Raw genomic sequence first — 15518 nt, 5'->3', positions numbered from 1 at the left:
TCTTTTTGTTGCAATGGTAAATGGGAGTGTTTTCTTGATTTCACTTTCAGATTCTTCATCATTAGTGTACAGGAATGCCAGAGATTTCTGTGCATTAATTTTGTATCCTGCTACTTTACCAAATTCATTGATTAGCTCTAGTAGTTTTCTGGTAGCATCTTTAGGATTCTCTATGTATAGTATCATGTCATCTGCAAACAGTGACAGCTTTATTTCTTCTTTTCCAATTTGGATTCCTTTTATTTCCTTTTCTTCTCTGATTGCTGTGGGTGGGTGGAGGTGAGGGCTCCTTATCAGGCCTCTGCGCAGGAGCTGTGCCCGGTGGATGGTACACCAGCTCCCACCCAGAAACATGTCTTTTCCTCTACCCCTTGCCCTCTCTCACTCCTCCATGTCCAGCTTGTCTTGAGTCAAAGTTTTTTTTTTCTTCCCAAGTATTTATTTTTTTCTTTGTCTTTTATTTTTATTTTTTTATTAGTTTCTGCTTTATAACAAAGTGAATCAGTGATACATATACATCTGTTCCCACATCCCTTCCCTCATGCATCTCCCTCCCTCCCACCCTCCCCATCCCACCCCTCCAGGGGGTCACAAAGCACCGAGCTGATCTCCCTGTGCTCTGCAGCTGCTTCCCACTATCTATCTACCTTACGTTTGGTAGTGTATATATGTCCATGCCTCTCTTTCGCTTTGTCACAGCTTACCCTTGGTTTAGAGTCCGCCTGCCGATGCAGGGGACATGGGTTCATGCCCCGGTCCAGGAAGATCCCACATGCCGCGGAGCGGCTTGGCCCATGAGTCATGGCCGCTGAGCCGGCACGTCCGGAGCTTGTGCTCTGCAACGGGAGAGGCCACAACAGTGAGAGGCCCACGTACAGCAAAAAACAAAACAAAACAAAACAAAAACATTTGTATTTCCACTAATAAACTCAAATTATCTTTGCTTTTTCCCATCACACTCCCCAGAGCCTTTTCACAGAATTGTCACTGGTCCCCTGGCCACTATCCTGCCGCCTGTGTGATACTCCATCAGATTCCTTGGAGACCCGTCTACCTAGCACGGCCTCGCAATTCTAATCGGCTCACCACCTACAATGGTCAACTCAGATTTCCTCCCTTTGAGAACCTTGCAGAACAAACTCTGGACATACCATCGCCCTCCCCCACTGCATTGGTCTTGGGGCCAAAGAAGACCCAGAGGCTTCTTAGGGGAAGAGGTGCTGGAATGACACAGGTGCTTTCTCAGCATCACTCCCACAAGGGTGATGAGAGCAGCAAGGATGGGAATCTGAGCCATCCTTGCCGCCAGCTGGGGCTCCTGGCAGAGCACCTGTGGGCCTGGGGAGGGTGGACCATGGGATGCTCCCCGGCCTCCCTCCTTGTGGGCGCTCCGTGAGGGGGGTGGCATCCATGTGGGGAAGGAAACAGCGTGGAGAGGGGGACCAAGTGCCTGAGAAGCTGTCCTGACGGCCAAGCCAGCCTGAGGCACCTCAGTCATAGGATGGAACTTTGAACTTACAGCTGAGCGTGGTGAAGTCTGTTGATTCCACGGGCCCTACCACAGTGGATGCTCCTGTCATTAACCCGACATTAACCCAACAGAGGCTTCCAGAGAGTTCCCCAGCTCTTTACTACCAGTGTGACGCTAACAGCAGAACCCGAGAAACATTTTACCAAGAGAGCAGATGCACTTTCCTTCTCCCGTAAGAGCCCTTGAGACCTCGGGGTGAGGCTACGATGCGACCCTCAACTCCCCCTCCCGGCAGCCACCACTGTCATTCGGCTTCATGTCTGGCCTGAACGGTGAAGGCAGTTTAATCTGAGAATGGCTGGCTCCCGAGATCACCGTAAAGAAGCCCAGGCAGTGTTTTCCTTCCAGGTCTCGCTCCCCTGCCGCAATCCCAGAGTGGAATAAACATCCACCAGCAGGTGGGCCGGAAGGAGTTAGGGAGAGGAGGAAGCACAAGACCTGGGGTCAGTTTCCACCAGCATGGGTGGCTGAAACAATTCCCAAGAGCTCTCTCTGCCAAACACGGGGGTTGGTGGGGAGCCACTGCGGGGAGGCAGGAGCCAAGATTCCTCTCTTGAAGCCCAGTGAGCGGCTGGCCAGCACAGCTGCCACAGACTCAGGGCGGACGAGGGCAGAGATGGCATCTTCCCCAGCTAGTGACCAAAACAAATCCTGCCCGTAACCTTTGCCACAGAAACATCCCCGCTTTTGTGGAACAGGGATTAATCTAGTCTCACAAATATTTTTTTTCCTGGAAAATTTCAGCATATTAAATACAGGCTCTTGCCAGTTAGGAATGGAAGCCTCAGCGAGGGCCCCTCGGATGTGCGTGCGCCCAGCAAGCTTGGGGTTGGGAGTGGGTGAACATGAACTTTCACATGAAGTCTGGATAACCTAAATGAGTTTCAAAATAAACAAACTGGACAGACAGATGTACATTTGGCAAAAAGACATGAGAAACAAATGGACAGACAGAAGCCAGGTAAAGAGTGGGAAGGCAGGAAGTGAAGTGTACCCTGGAGCTCAGCCGCTCTGGCCCAGGCCTGGCTGACTCAACGCTAAGTGGAAAGGCTGGCGAGCCCCTGGGAAGGCCGTGGGAGGTGTCTCTGGGGATTACGGCTTCCTCCACCACAAGCCTGCATGGGGCCAGAGGGGTGAGGACCTGGGTCTTTTGCAAGCTGATGGAGAGTGGCAACCACAGGAGTTTGTGTCCCTCCAGCACCTGTAGCCACGTTGCCAAGGGAGTAAAGCACTGGACCCACGATGGGACGTGGCTGTCCTGAAGCTTAAGCATGTCCAGGGCATGTTTAAGAGATTACAAACCACGCAACATGAAGGCAGTCTCTGCCATGAACCCAGGAGGCGCAATTTCGACCTAGTCCACCGGGCAAGACGTGGCTTTAGAGCCATGGTTGGTGAAGCCCTTGGTGAGCACGGAGCAGAGGGACATCAGTGCCCAGAGTGTGACTGACAGGTGGGCTCCTCCTGAGAACTCATCCCGGATTCAGTTTAGTGTCATGAGAAGGAATAAGGGGCACGTTGATGGCCCTGACTGAATTTATAGAGTTAGGGCTCCAGGGAGAAGAGTCACCCTCGACCCCTGACCGTTCCTTTGGGATCCAAATCTAGGGAGCACAAGGCAACTGGTGGTAGCCCAGGGCTCACTGGGTCACAGAGCTAGTCTATAAAATGCTGGCTTTGAAATTCCTCTCTGATCCTAACTAGACACTCTCCTCTGAGGGGCTACAGGTTCCCTTTTCAAGGGCTCAGGCTCTCTTTCCAAGGCCTTATCACAGAGGCCGTGTCTGCCTTAAACTGCCTGTTGATGGAAACAAGACCAGGCCCCCTGCCATGGGATCTGCAAGGTCATGATGGAGGGGACACGGTCAGGTCAAATCGGAAGGCTTTGGAGGTATTTTTGCGCCTTTCTCCATGCCCAAATCGTTTCGCTTAGAGCAGGGTCGCTCTTTGCCCAAGGACTCTCCCGAGGCCGCCTCACTTCCTTTCAGCACCTGGCTCCCAGCACCTTAGCAAAGCCCATGCCTTCTTGCAGGAACTGCAGGGCAGGAGATGGGTGTCTCAGGGTGAGAGCAGGGGTGCGAGCAGGGGAGCGTCTCCCACCAAGTTCATGTTCAGCAGACTGCCACTCACCGGGTAAGCAGACCGCAGAGCACAGCTTATTGTCCAGTGCTTTCATGCTGGCTATGTCAAAGTCATTGTTATTTTCAGAGTCCATACCTAGAAATGCGAATGTCCTCTGGCCTGTAACGGAGTAAAGGCAGTTAGAGAGGACCTGGCTGTGTTTTTCTCTGCTTTGCTGTCCTTAAAATAAAAATCTTAAGGATGGAGACAAAAAAACATCAAATCATATGTTAAAAAAAAGACAATAATTAAGTGGGTAGAGTGGACAATAAAGGAAAGTGTGTGGGTACGTTTGTGTTCTCACTCTGTTCTGCTCCGTTTCCTTAACTGGCCCCTTTGCAGCCTTCATTCCTGGGAAATCAGACCCTGGGGAGGTCTGTGGGATTCGGACACGCAGACCCGGGCCCAGAGCAGAGCTAAGCCAGGCTGGAAGAGCTAGGAGAGCCACGGGGGAAGTGACCCCGGGCTCCGGCCTGTGTCTGTCGGTGCACGTGGGGTGTGTTTATGACCACAAGGCTCTGCGAAATGACTAATACATAAAATGGCAATTAAAGCTCTTTGGTCCCGTAATTTTGCACCTCAAATCAAAGAATCGCATTGTTCGCAAAATTATGATTTATTTTCTTTGAGACTTAATTTGCTATTCTGAGGATGTTTTAAGGGGCTGACCAGAAACCTACAGTCGTGTAAGATGGGAAGGGGACAGTTTTAGATGTTATTTTTTCAAGCTCCCCACCCGGTTTTTTTTCCTTGGTGAAAGGGAGAGGAAGAAACATACATCTACTGCGTACAGCATGTCAGGTGGAAACCACGTATGGAATGTCAGGCGGAAACCACGTACTGCCCTGTGCCTTTTAGAAGCAAATATTCTACTGGGGACGACAATCACAATGGAGAACTCGGAGCCTTGTGCCCTGAAGACATCAACCGAGGGGAGGTAGTGCCCAACCCCGGCTTAGTTGGCGTGCGCGTGTGGCAGAGGCACAGCCTGGGCGACCACCCCTCCTCTGGCACTACTTGGCCAGGAGAGAGTGGTCATGTGCACATGCGCACCCCCTGCACACCACACCGCCCCCCAAGCATCTGCCATGGCCAAAGCAGAGGTGACTAGTGTGACATCTGCATCCAGGCTGGGATCCAGGTTTGCTCTGGAGGTTGCCCTTCTGTGGAGGCACCTCAGAGGAGCAGAGGGAAGACACACCGGTTCCTGGGACGCCTGGTCCTACATTCCCAGGTGGGATTCCCAGGTCACCTCCCCCCCCCCACTTCCTTGCTCTATATGTAGGTCGTTCCTTCGCTTCTCGGCTTACTAGAAACAAAATTCTTCCGACTGAAGATATGATTGACCTTATTTACAAAACAGAAATAGAGTCACAGATATAGAAAACAAACTTATGGTTATGGTGGGGGGCAAGGGAGGGGAGGGATAAATTGGGGATTGGGATTGACATATACACACTACTATATATAAAATAGATAACTAATAAGGACCTGCTGTAGAGCACAGGGGACTCTACTCAGTTCCCTGTAATGGCCTATATGGGAAAAGTATCTAAAAAAAAGAGTGGATATATGTATATGTATAATTGATTCACGTTGCTCTAGAGCAGAAACTAACACAACATTGTAAACCAACACTTCCAATTTAAAAAAACTATCTACTTGAGGCCTGAATGATGGTAAAGAGAATCGTTCCAATAGCCTACAAACACTAGTGTACGCTGAGCTGCTAACGTCTCTTCACCTCACCTTTGCTGTGCCGCCAGGGCTGTGATCCTTCTGCTACTGTAATATCAGCCATTTTCTTCACTAAAGCAGGAAAAACCTACTGCCTAACAGTCGGTTCCCCCAAGGGGAGGAAGCTGTTCTCCTGCTGCAGATGAACTTTGGGGCTGCTAGAGCAGTTCTGTGAGACTCAGCTGAGAAGCTGAAGCAGGAAGGAAGGTGATGGCAGTTGCCCAAGAAGCTTCAGGATCTACTCAACGTAGATGGAGAACTACATGTATCTACTGCAGCCTTGGCTCAGAGGCCCAGAAAGAGCCAGGAAGGCTGCTGAGGTCCTCAGATACCCTGCTTGCTTTGATATTCCATCAAGAAGACAACCTTTCCCCAAAGCAACACCCTTGAGCAGTGCCACCAAGTCACACCAGTGCCCCTTTCTCTACCCTTTAGAGAATACCCGGGAAAGAAATATAATAAAAGGGAGCAAAAGACCAGGTCTTTTACCATCTTCTTGTGTGGGTGATCCGTCCTCTTCTTCTAGAACATCATTTCCCTAGGACAGAAGGAAGGCACTGTGAGTCCATAAAGCAGTGAAATGAGTGTACTGATTGTCAGAAGACAGAACTGATCACCCTCATGGTATGCATACATTTCCTGTCCGTGTGAGATGGCTGGGAGGCCCAGCAGAGGCAGATTTTGCTTGGCGAGGCAGGATCGGCCCATAGGGACCAGGTGTGAGGCACGTTACAGAGGGACCAGGTCTGAGGCACCTTACAGAGGGACCGTGGGACTGTCAGGAATAGCCTTGGTAATAGTTTAGCTCACACTGTTTCTCTCAGGTGGAAATAAAAGTTGTCAAATGAAAAAGCAAACCGTGAGATCATAAAACTTTCAGAAACCCTTTAGGATCCCCAATCCCATCCAGATACTCCTTTGAGAACATCTGGCTCAAGAGAAAGTTGTAGAGTCCCCACTGGGAGCTGGGCATTCCATATACTTGGGCCACACCTCCGTCAGAGCACTTCTCACGCTGAGTTATAACTCTGATTCCTCCATCAGACGGAGCTCCGGGATGGGTGGGATGGGTGGATTGGGGGCGTGGGCAGGCAAAAGCCATGTCACTCGGTCTTTGTGTCCCCCAGTGCCAGGAAGATGTGAGATGGCTGTGCCAGGTAAATACTAAGTGAATTGGAGGACAGACACCCTCTCAAGGGTCTGCCCTGGAAGACTTCCCTCTGGAACTCACCCCACGCCTATTACGCTGAGACCAGCGCCCTCTGCTAATCGGACAGTCCCTCTGCCTGCACCCTGCCTCTAACAGATCCAAGTGCAGCAGCTTGGAAGGCTTCTTCCAGAACAGCCCCCATCCTATTTGCATCCTCTGCCAGCGCCGGCAGTCCCTCTGACCGGGGAGGGGCACCAGCGTCCACCTTGCTCTTACCTCTGCATCCTGCTCTTCGGCGGTGGCGGCGAGGCCCGCAAAGTTGCAGTCTGGAGACGCCGCTGGCGTCACCTGCAAAGGAGCAACAAAAGTCAAGGTGCAGATGTCACCGGCTCTCCTACCCAGCTCGCCTGGCAGCAAACGCAAACCAAGTCCTCAGGACAGAAGTGGTGCCACATGGAAGATCACATCTGAGGGAGTCTTTGATTCAACGACACGGTACCCTGTTTTCCAGGGCTCCCCTCCTGAGCACTGGGGGGCTTTGCTGATCTCCCTGGCAGGCCCTGGACTGAGCTCCTTGGGACTCGAATACAGAGCAGAGCAGAGCGGCGAGGGCGATCCCATGCTCCTCTCTTACCTCTGCTTCTTCTGAGGGGGTCCTGCTGGCGGCCCGGGGGCAGGGGAGAGCCTCCCTGTCCTCTTCCGTGCCAGGGGCGATGTAGGAGCCGGACATGGAGGAGACGCTGTCGGTGCTGATCTGGGAGGACACCATGGACATGACCTTCCTTCTTCAAGTCTGGTCCCCAGTATGTTGAGGGGGGCAGAGGCGGGGAGAAGAGTGTTTCCTGCCCTCAGCTCAGCTCTTCAGGAGGCCTGGCGCATTTGCTTCAGGCCAGCATGGAATCCCATCCCGGGGGCCTTCCCGTCACTGGAGCTGGGGGTGGCCTGTCCCGTGGGCAGACGGGGAGGGTCCCCAAAGACTGAGTTCTTGAACATTGCCCCTCATCCCTTTCCTGGCTGGCGATACATGGGGGAGGGAGGATAGGGAAGAGGTGGAAAGTGAGGAGACAGAAAGCTGGCTTCTTGCTTTGGGAAGGGACTGTACCACACCTGAGGGTGAAGTGGCTGAAGGGCTTCTCACCTCAAAAGTGGAGATCAAAGGAAATGCGAAACCTGCCCAGAGAGCTTGAGTCATGGGCTCAAAGCCACACAGGGCAAAAGAGAAAGGACAACTCAGTGCAACATGGGGTCCTGGATTGGGATGCTGGACTGGAGAGGAGCATTACTGGGGTGATCTGCAAGACGTGAAGGGGGTCTGCGGTTACATGGGATTACCAGGTCAGTGTTCATTTCCTGATTGTGATGGTGGTACTGGGATTATGGAGGCGTGTCCTTGTTCTAAGGAAACACACACTAAAGTATCTAGTGCTAATGGGGCAGCCTGTCTGCAACTTACTGTTAAGGGCGCAAAATATATATTGACTGGGATTACATTGAATCTCTAAAGAAATACGGAGTCACTGAACGTTTTTTGAAAAAGCCACCCAGCCAAGGGCCGGGGCAGGGATGAATAGGAGGGACAGGATGCACTGACGCTTCCCGCCCCCTCCACCGCCAACCCCCAAACGCTGCCTGCTGAAAGGGTGTGTGAAGCCCTGTGTTCTGGCCGCTTCGGAGCCCCCTCTTAGCTTTGGCTGCTCGTTGGCAGCATCCATGGACCCTTAAAAGTGCCAGTGTTTGGGTCCCAGCCCCAGAGACGCTAGTCCCAAGCATAGGGATTTTCAGGAGCACCTGGTGATTCTTCCTGGCAGCCAGAAGCTTCTTCAGCCTTTCCTTACCTGGCAGGCAGTTCTGCCAGCCCCTGACCTTGCCCCTCTTCCCCCAGCATGGGCCCAGGCAGAGGGTGAGGAGGTGGGACAGTGACCGGCCCCACCTGTCAATCCAGGGTGTACCCCTTTTGGCGGGGGCTGGAGGCTGAGCCTGGGGACCAGTGGAGAGGCTGGAGCCCCCATGTTCCCCCAGTGCTGGGGAGCGTGGGGAGGAAGGCCGGAGGGTGGTGGGGAGAGGGAGGGAGTCGTTGCTTAGGGGGTGAAGGGAGTCTCAGAGGGAGGCTGGGGCAGCCTCCTCAGCAAGCGGTGGGAAGGGGATGGGCTGCCTCCTGAGCTCTGTAAGGCCCCAACCCGGCTGGCCCTGCAGTGTGCGCACCTTTCTGAAATATTTGGAATAATTAGCAAGGGAAAGCAGCAAGTTGGCGGGGGAATGCCAGGTTGTCCTGGAGCCAGCCTCGAGTGCAAGGAAAGAAAGAGGCTTCAGGAGAAAGGGGCTCGTGGAGGCTGGGCAGGATTGTGTAGGACAGTGCCCATTTGTGTGTGTGTGTGTGTGTCTGTGCGCACGTGCACGTGAGTGCTGGGGGAAGGGGCTGTGCACCACAAGGGCGTGCTGGCGGGGCCAGGTGCGGGCTCAGGGGAGAGACGGGTTCCAGGCAAAGCTGGGGTGAGGGGGTTGAAAGGTGCCTGCCGAGTGTCACATATTTGCTGTGCCTCAGTTTCCCCATCAGAACTCTGCTACGTTGATTCCTCACAGGCTGGAGCTGTAGGGTCTAGGCACCCCGTCTTCCGTCTGCCCTGATGGCCTCCCTCAGCCCCAACCTGCATTGGAGGGAAGGCCCTGGGCGGGGTGAATGAACCCCAGGGTGGCAAGTGGGGCCCCAGGGGCTGGGGCCCTCTGACCTCACACCCTGTCCCTTCAGGAAGGGACCAAGGGAGGGAGGAGCTGGAGACAGGCCCAGGCGAGGACCGCAGGTGAGTCTGGGCAGGCCCTCAACTTGGGCGAGGTGGGGAACGTGAGCCGAGCCCTGGGCAAGAACGGCCTTTGTGAGTGAGTCTCCAGGGCCAGGGAGGGGGCTGTGCCTCCTTTGCTGCCTGCTCCTCGGGCCTGTGGGTACAGTCTCCCCATTGCACATATAGAGGTACCGAGGCCCTGGCTGCAGGGGACCCCCGAGGGCCGCCTCTCAGCCCCTTTCTCTCTGGGGACCCAGAGATCATGAGGAGTGCATCAGGGGACACTCTGCAGGCCTTTGGTGCCCCCCATCTTCCTCCCAGCCATTCCCCCTTGGGCCGTGGCCTCCCCAAAACTGGCCCATGCTTTTCCCCAGAGAAAGTTGCAAGCAGGTCCAGTTTGAGATTTTTTTTAAACTTTATTTTTAAAAATGTTTTTATTGTAAATAACTTTCTATGAAAAAGGTTAAATTGCCCGATGGGTTAGGAGAGTGGATGTGGGATGCAGCCCAGGGGGTTTATGGTGGAGCAAGACACTCCCCCGCAGGAGTGCAAGCAAGGGCACGGGGCCATCCCCCCTTCCTGGTCCCAGTGGTTCTAGCAAGCACTGCGTCCCTCCCAGTTAAGCCTCCGCTATAGCTACACTCACTACATCAGTCTGTCTGTCCCCTTTCCCCCTGCAGCTTGGCTGCCCCAGCCCCTAACCCCCAGATCCCCAACTCCCCGCTGCTCTCAGCCTCAAGTTGGGCTCAAAGATTAGGGACACATACCCTGTGCTCCATCTCTAGGGATGAAGCCAGAAGATCCCAGAGGCCTTAGAAAATCTCCTGGCTCCACCCAGCACCCCGGCCTCATTTCTGTCTCCTCTCTCTTCCCCCCTCCGCCTAGCTCCTCCTCACAGACTGCCGGGAGAGGCCTCTTGGGTATTAATTTGCAGTCACCTAATCAGTATTTTCTTGTACCTGGGAACTTTCTCTGGATAGAGACCTGGGGAGGAGAGCAGGAGAGAGAGAAGCTTCGAAGCTAAGGTGTTCTGGGGCGGGCCCTGTACTGATGTTTCCAGCTTGGCCAGGGCCCCTCCAAGCCGCAGCTCTCATAGTGCAGGGCCCTTAGCGTGTCTCTGGGGCAGGGAAGAAGTGGATCAACGAAACACTATGTGTATGGGGGGCTGGGGAGCGGAGGCAGCAGTTTTGGTCCTGGGCCCCAATTCTCAGCCTGCTGGACTAGGATCTGAGGATGGCCTGGGCTGGGGGCCGTGTGGCCTGGCGGGGTGACCTGGCCCAGCCCCTGCCTGGGCGGTAGGGTGTCCATGGGCCTGCACTGGCGGGGAGGGGGGCAGTCTGGGTCCAGACTTCGGTGCTGTCTGGAGGTGGGGCAGGGCCTGGCTTCTTACAAGAAGGCGCCCAGGCTGGCCCAGTCATGCAGGTCAGAGGCCAGTGTGGCATCCCCGGCCTCAAAGAGGGGCTCGGGGGGCAGGGAGCTACGGGTGCTCTCGTCCCAGGGGTGCTGCAGGAAGGATGTGGCCAGGAAGGTCTCATCAAAGTCCAGGCTGTCGGTAGCCTGCTCCACTGGAGGCCCCCAGGTAACAGGGCACTCGATGTGGTGGCCGTGGATGGTGAGGTCCACGTCCCCGTGTGAGGCGGGGCTCAGCGGCGGGATCAGCTCCGAGGTCTCCAGCGTGCCCAGCTCCCCGTCCAGCGTGCCAGCGTCCAAGATGGCCTCCCAGTCAAAGTTGCCCTTGAGGGGTTCCAGCTCACCCTGCTCCTCCTGGGTCAGCAGCAGGGGGCTGGAGGGCCGCGGGACCTTGGCCTCCTGCTTGGGCAGCGGCTGTTGACGCTTACGCCCCAGCCTGCCCTCGCCTGCACCCCAGCCCGCCTCCCCAGTGGCCTCCTCGAACTCCCGCAGCAGCTGCTGGGCCTCGGTGCTCACGGTCAGTGGCCCAGCCCATGGGGCGGCGCTGGGCTGCGGCGCGGCCTGGCGGGCAAAGGCCGGGTGGATGTGGACTGGGGGCAGCCGCCGCTTCTTCAAGGCCCCACTCAGCAGCCGCTCGGCGTACTGGGGGTCGATGCGCCAGAAGCCCCCCTTGCCTGGCTCGTCCTTCTCCCGAGGCACCTTGATGAAGCCCTTGTTCAGGGACAGGTTGTGGCGGATGGAGTTCTGGACACAGGGAGATAGGAGAGAAGGAAGACAGCTGGGTGAGTGGGTGGGCTCAGTGATGGGGGGCTCCTAGCGCCACTGCCAGTCCCACCACCACCTTCTCTCCGATGGGGGCAGGGGAGACAGAGGCGCTGCTCCGACCGGGAGGCTCTGGGACACCAGCCACGGGGCACCAGGCGCTGGGAGTGCTGTCGGGGGTTTTTGTTCCCTTTTGCCAGGATATCTGCCTGCTCAGTCATCCGAGCCCTGAGCCGCAGGGTGGCTCTCAGTGCCACCCTGTCCTGCCCTCCCTCCCTTACCCCGCCGCTTGCGGCCTCTGGTCAAAGGCCTTGGCTCCCCCAGGGCCTGGACGGCCATCTCCCTCTGCCTGGGCCTGGCTGGCCTTCTCTGTTTGTGAAATGAGTGAGTGGGTGTGAGGGTGTGTGTGGGGGGGTGGGGGGATGAAGTGTGGGAGGATCTGATGACGTTCCTTGTTTCTAGAGCCGGCTGCTGGCCTGGACCCTCACCCACCATGTCCCCCTCCTCCCACCCCAGGCTCTGAGGCCTCAGTTGATTATTACCCAGCCAAGAGCATAGCGCTCATTCCTGGGGCCTCTCAGGCTTGGAGTAGGGTGGGGGGTGGTGGAGGGTCTCTGCTTTCTCACCAAGGTTACAAATGGTACCTGCCCCAGGGTCAGGGCCCAAGCAAACGTGGAATAGCTGGGATCACAGGAACTGTGATCCTGTGACCTGTGCCACAGGGAAAGGATCTGTGCATCCTCAGGGTCTCTGTCCCCAAGTAGCCCCTGATCCTGATGGTCGAAGATGCTCAGGGCAGTGTGTGCCCAGCCTGAATCACCATCCTGCCTTGTTCACGCCTGGGTGCACAGTCCAAACCACGCTGGGGCACAGGGTTCTGGGGCCTGGTGCGTGGGGCCGGCAGGTGAGTAGTACCCCCTGGCAAGACTGGGATGTTTACATGGTGGCCTGGGCCCCTTGGCTGCTCTGTGCCAGGTTCCGGAGACTTGGAACATGAAGCCAGTGTGGGAGGAAAGAGCCCCTGTGGAAAGCACGTGGCTGAGGTAATTGTCCCCCCAGGGAGGTTGATGAGAAGAGGGGGAGGAGTGAAGGCAGGAAACTAGGGAGGGCTTGGGGTGGGGGCTGGCACAGCAGCTTTCGGAAGGCCCCGTAGCCCTTCCACTGGGACACAGATGGCCTTCACACCCCGCAGCACGCCCCTCTCCCCTCCCAGACCCCCTCCAGCCAACTGAAAGCAGGCAGGATGCAGAGCCTGGCAGGAACGACGCTCTGCCTCCAGTCAGGCCCTGACAAACTGACCTCGAGGAGGGTAGTGTCTAGGAATTCCAGGACTTGGGACAAAAATGTGTCCCTCAGTCCATCAACCTACCCTGGGGAGCTGTGTCCACGCATAGTTCAGCCCTGGTCTTTGGGCTGAGCCTGCCGGATGAGTGACAAGTTCTTTCCACTTGAACCTCTATGTCGGCACCCCTACAGCCCTCTGAACATCCTCCCTCCTCCGTCTCTGAAGTCAAAGGGGCAGCAGTCCAAGCACTGGGCTCCCTTGAGGTCCTTCCTCGACGGCCTTCCTCTCTCGGGGCCCTGGCCGTACCGCGCCTACTTGGCCTGCAGATCTGGGATGTGAGTCCAGTCCGTGTGGGCATGGGGAGGGAGGGAGGGAGTGCCTCCCCTACCTGCCAGGTGGGATCAGCGTGGCGGAAGTAGCAGAAGTTGTCCGTGATCCACTTGTAGATGGCCGACAGGGTGATCTTGGTGGCCTTGCTGGCCTGCATGGCCATGCAGATGAGCGTGGCATACGAGTAGGGCGGCTTCACGTGCGGGTTGGTGGCGTAGTCCACGTCGTCGGGAGGCGAGGCCTGCAGCCCCGAGGGGGCGCTCCGCGGCGTGCAGGAGTACGTGGGCTTGCCAGGCGTGTGCGGCTGCCCCAGGCAGGCGGGGTCCGCCGCCAGGGGAGACCCCGGCTCGGCCGAGCCTGACAGCTCGTGGTAGCCGTGGGGGTCGGTGTCCCCCGAAGGCAGGGCGGGGACCTTGGCGTTGAGAAGGGAGAATTCCTGCAGCCACTGCAGGCTGGTCAGGCTGTCATTCAGGGCGTTGGACTCCTCCAGGCCGCCTTCCGGTCCGGCCTCCTCCGCTGCCCCTGCTCCCGAGACGCGTAGCCAGCTCTCCGCCATATCTGCGGGGACTCTCCGAGGGGGCTGTCAACATCCACGAGCCGAGCCGAGGGTGGCCGCCGAGCTCTCCGGCCCGCTGACTCCCGCGGCTTCAGTTACGCAGCCTCCCGGAAGCGGGCTTCCATCCCGCGATCCGGGGGTAGCCTCCTCCAATCTGAATGTGGTGCCTGCGGGGACCAGAGCGGGAACTGAGCCCTCTTTCCCCACCCACGAGGGGCGAGTGTGTGCGAGGGGGGAGGCTCTTACTAAAATCCTTCCTGCAGCTGGGGAGGATCTTTTACTGCCGAGGTCTGGGAAACAGAAGGTGTGCCCGGGGGTCCGACCCACACGGGGTTCGCCTCGTTCTTTTCCTCTTTGATCTTTTAGGGGAGACTTAATTAGCCAAACGAGGGAATAGTGTAGGGGCATGCGAGGCCACCCCTTTCTCCCTCAAAGCGGGGAATTAACCCCCCTCTCTCCGTCCACAACCAATGGAAATGGGGCGAGAGAGTCCAGGAGGGCAGCACGACGGGTCGGGGGGCGGGGGAGTACGTCTGATCTTTGAAAAGGGATATTAGGATGGGGATCAAGGGGAAGGAAGGAAACAATACAGAGAGTTATAAGGGGGCGGGAAGTGAGTGTCCCCCAAACGCCTCTGATGTCAGTCCCCGGGCCCACCACTTCCGTCGGGGACGGATGGGAGAGCGGGCTGCTACTGACGCCCTCCCTTCCCACGGCCTGCGGCCCTCCCCGTCCCTTACCTGGCTCAGAGCGCAGCCCGGGCCAAAGGAAGGTTCTCAAAGAAATTCCTCCCACCGCCCACCCTCACCGCGGCTCTCTGCTCCCAGCTCGAGGGCCCAGCCAGCAATCCTGGTCGCCACTCACGCCCGACAGCGCCTCTCTGAAAGCCAGAGGCCGTGGACCGGCACTCAGTAGCCGCTCGCAAGGCGTCTCCTGCTGCCGTGGCGACGCCCCGCCCATATAAACAGCTTCCGCTTCTGCCATTGGCCAGGGCGTCTCCAACGAGACCGCGGGCTCTTAACCGCTCTCTCACGCGGTAACTCTCTTCCAACTCCCTCCTGCCGCCCTCTCCCGCGCGCGACCCAGCCCCGTACCCGCCACCGCGTCCCGGCTCCGCGCATTCCCGCCCGAGGGCCCCGCGCAGGGCTCGGAGAGGCGCGCGGCTCGGCGCTCCCGCAGAGGCCCCGGGGCCCTCGGCGAGCAGTTCGCCGCGGGAACCGTACTCCGCCCCACCCCCTTCCCATCTGGGCTGCTCAGAGGTGGCGACGGCTCCTGGGACGCAGCCCGTGGCGCGGGGGCCAGGGCTGGGTGCATGCTTGGGGCTTTCCTTTCCTCTCCTCTGGGCTGCGAGTGGCACTTGCTCACGTTTCTGCGGCCTGTCCCTGTCTCCCGACCGAGTGTCGTCTTGGTGCCCGCAAGCAGGTCTGACTCTCCGATGCCACCTGCCGCTCAGGTCCGCAGAAACCGCAGCCCCGGTCGCAGACACCCCAAGGCGGCTAGGGTAATCCAGTGTTTCCCGGTAAGCGCTGCCTCCCCGCCCCGTCCTCAGCAAGATTCCCAGAAGCTGACATTCCAGAGGCTTCTTCGGAAGTGCTCTCCCTTCTTTCCAGATAGCCGAGGAAACAGAGCCGGTGGGTGAAACCCAGGAAAGCCGTGGACTTGCCAAATTCTTTTACTGGGGTCATTGGCCCCATTAATTTCACCAGCCTTTAAGTGACGGACTAACGGTGGACTGTGGTCCTTCCTCCTCCCGTCCCCCAGCCTCCCTCCAGTCACCAGCTTTCCTGCTCTTCAGGTACTGAGGAGCTGCAGTTGGAAGTTCTCTGGTTGAAGGGGGTGGGTGCAGGTGAGGGCTCCTT

The 15518-nt window shown here is 57.2% G+C and overlaps 1 protein-coding gene across 1 annotated transcript; it reads right to left on the bottom strand.

Moving 5' to 3' along the window:
• Positions 1-10702: 10702 nt before the first annotated feature.
• LOC307067645 (forkhead box protein J1-like) lies at positions 10703-13659 on the bottom strand (the record flags this gene model as incomplete). The annotated part of the gene is made up of 2 exons (XM_079725141.1): positions 10703-11470; positions 13162-13659. The coding sequence occupies 2 exons, from the start codon at positions 13657-13659 to the stop codon at positions 10703-10705; spliced, it is 1266 nt and encodes a 421-aa protein (XP_079581267.1).
• Positions 13660-15518: the final 1859 nt, after the last annotated feature.

This window comes from Hyperoodon ampullatus, assembly GCF_949752795.1.
Source record: "Hyperoodon ampullatus genome assembly, chromosome: 19".
Lineage (NCBI taxonomy): Eukaryota > Metazoa > Chordata > Mammalia > Artiodactyla > Ziphiidae > Hyperoodon > Hyperoodon ampullatus.
Note: the sequence above shows the minus strand (reverse complement) of the source record. Positions and strands in the feature narration are given on the sequence as shown.